This window comes from Triturus cristatus, chromosome 7 (genome assembly GCF_964204655.1).
Source record: "Triturus cristatus chromosome 7, aTriCri1.1, whole genome shotgun sequence".
NCBI classification, from domain to species: domain Eukaryota; kingdom Metazoa; phylum Chordata; class Amphibia; order Caudata; family Salamandridae; genus Triturus; species Triturus cristatus.
In genome coordinates, this window is record NC_140590.1 from 1816703066 (window position 1) to 1816706182 (window position 3117).

At 40.2% G+C, this 3117-nt stretch overlaps 1 protein-coding gene across 1 annotated transcript; it reads right to left on the reverse strand.

The window, feature by feature from the left end:
• Positions 1-213: 213 nt before the first annotated feature.
• LOC146813256 (olfactory receptor 5A2-like) lies at positions 214-1140 on the reverse strand. The gene has a single exon (XM_085615343.1). The coding sequence runs from the start codon at positions 1138-1140 to the stop codon at positions 214-216; it is 927 nt and encodes a 308-aa protein (XP_085471469.1).
• Positions 1141-3117: the final 1977 nt, after the last annotated feature.

The window sequence follows — 3117 nt, forward strand, 5'->3', positions numbered from 1 at the left end:
CACCACGATAACTCTATTGTGAAAATACTTAATATTACATCAATATTTGGCACAACCACCTAACTTCTTCACTAGCTGTTTTTCAGCTGCCTACAATCTTACTTGAGCCATTCCACAGATAAACAATTGGCTTTAAAATAAAATGGCATTATAATGTTGATGGGAACACTATACCAGTAATGCTGAAAAGAGATTTTGATTTATATCATCAATTTAGCCCCTTTTGTGCATTTTTCCAAAGAGGGCATTTTTCAATTCTTTGTTTTTCAGGCTGTAAATAAATGGGTTACACAAAGGGACTGCAGCAATATACAAAAAAGAAAATATTTTGTCATATTTTGGAGAGTGAGAAGAGGTTGGCCGTACATACATAATAAAGACTGCACCATAGAATAAAAGGACCACAGTGAGGTGAGATGCACAAGTGGAGAAGGTCTTACGCCTCCCTTCTGAAGACCTTATTTTCAAAATGGCAGAGATGATGTAAACATAGGACGTGAGCGTCAAAATGAACAAGGCCATAATAATTGTAAGAGCTATGGTAAATGTTAAGGTTTCAATGATTTGCGTGCTGGAGCAAGAAAGCATGAGTAGGGCTGTCATGTCACATAAGAAATGGTTTATTACATTGGAGCCACAAAAAGATAGTTTTGATATTAGGAAAATATGTACTACTGGGTCTAAGAGCCCTCCTATCCAAGCAACAGCCGACAACTGAAGGCAGGCAGCTTTGTTCATTATGACTGTGTAATGTAAAGGATTGCAAATTGCAACATACCGATCATAAGCCATTGCCGTGAGAAGAATGAATTCTGTACAGATCATAGACATACAGAAGTATGATTGTAAGAGACAAGCAGCAAGAGAAACACGAGTCATACCTCGAAAAAAGTTGACCAACATTTTGGGAAATGAGATTGAGGTATAGATCATTTCTAACAAGGACATATTGGCAAGGAAGAAATACATAGGTGTGTGTAAATTGGAGGATCTGCAAATAGTTCCAATGATGACAGTGTTTGCTGCTAGAGTTATCAAATAAATAAGCATAAAGAAGGCAAAAAGAGGCACTTTCGCTTGAGGATAATCAGAAAAACCCACAATCAGGAATCCTGTGTCTGTTAGGTTCATAGCTGCCATTTTCCGACATAAGTCCTTCTTTTGCAAATTGATAGTGAGCTGGAAAGGAAAAGATAATTTGTGAATGGTAATTAGCAAAGCATCTGGGTATTTAGTTTCCACTGTTAGGTGTCAGATAAGTAAAGGTATCTTATACATAGAAAAACCTCAATACCTCTTTCTATTTATACCTGATTATAAATTAGGTGGATCTGAAAATATTCATGCAATCCAATTTAACCCGATCAGAAATGTCTCCATGTTCCTGCACTCAGTAAGTGGGTATAGGATAACCAGACCTTTACTGGGCAGATGTCATGCCACTAAACTTGCATGCTTATATACAACAAGGGAAACCCATGGGTATAGAGTGACCAGGGGTACGTGTATTTGTAAAGGAACAAGGTTCCTTCATGCAAAGCATAAGACTACCTGAAGTAAATAGGGACAGAATGAAACCTATATATGTTGTTCAATGGGCTATTCATAAATATTTATTGTGCATACACATCAAACAGTAGTGGGGGGAATAAAAATCGTAAAAAAGGCAGTCAATTTTGAATTTTAAAGCTCAGGCATATAAATGTGTCAAACTAGACTCAATGGTTGTAGTCACCATTCACAAGGACCAATGCTCATGTGTAAAACAGTATCAGCATTCTACAATCAAGTCTAAGTATTAACGTTGACGACATTTCGATCATAGGTTCATCAGGATGTAGGGTAGGATATCTGAAAGAGAGTTACAGGTCCGGGTCGGCGGCTGCTCCTAGGAGTGAGCCTTCATTCCTAGGAGCTGGCTAATGCCATACACGCCCCATGCGGGCCACAACCCACACAGTGGGCTATTACTGAGCTCGATTTGTTCATGGTGGCTCATTTAAATTGTAACTCTCTCTCATTCATATCAGCTAATATCCTTATGATGATCCTATGATCTCTTTAAGGATCGAAACATTGAAACATCATCGACTTTCTTACCTAAACTTGATTGTAGAATGCTGACACTGTTGTAAACATGAGCATTGGTGCTTGTAAATTGTGGTGACAAATGTTGTATCTAATTTGTCACATTGATATGCCTCAGGTTTGCAAAACTGTTCTCAAACTACTGTTTGACATGTAAGATGGGTTTGACATGTGCCCACAATAGCCATTGTCATGCCCAATTCACACAGTAATGTTATGTTATGTTATAATATGTTATTTAAATTTATTATGTGCACAAATTACCCCCAGAGGGGTATCTCAGCGCTGGGCAAGGACAACGGACAGCAGGCAAAGGAGGCAATAATTCAAATAAGTGTTTTTTTTTCTCTTTCTTGAAATGGGCTTGATTTTTGACAGGTGTTTAATTGCAATGGCAAAGTGTTCCAGAGGTGAGGGGCAAGGAAAGAGAATGATTCGAAGCTTGACCTGCCCTTTCTAAACCTAGGGACTTTGAGCAAGGCCTTGCCATGAGATCTTAGGAGTCTGAGGGGGGAGTAAGGCACAAGCTTGGAGGCTAAATAAGTGGGCCCTTGTTCCTGGAGGGTGTTGAGGGCTGAGCAGCAAATCTTGAAAATAATTATCTTTCTCACTGGTAACCAATGTAGGGACTGGAAAAGAGAGGCAGTTGCCGAACCCGGGGGGAGGTGTCAGACCGGATGGGCGGCGATGTTCTGGACTACCTGAAGTCTGGAGAGTACCTTCTCATTACTAGAAGCCAAAAGTTAGTTCCCGTAGTCCAGACAACTAATCACCAGCACCTGGACAAGAGATTTTCATGAGTAGAGGGGTAATAAGGGAAATACTCTTCTCAGAAACCGCAGCATATAGAGGTTTGTTCTGTCATGGAGAGGGGTTGGTCAAGACTGACTCTAAGGATTTTTACCACTGGTTTAGGAACCAGGGCAAGACCCGGGTCTGAAGGCCAGCAGTCCAGGAAGAAAAGAAGTTGGGCCTGGCCGAAAAACATGACTTCAGTTTTAGCGGGATTGAGATGGAGTCTGCTGTCCG

Coding starts and splice junctions, on each gene's coding strand:
- LOC146813256 (XM_085615343.1), bottom strand. CDS start 1,140: ATGGCAGCTATGAACCTAACAGACACAGGATTCCTGATTGTGGGTTTT.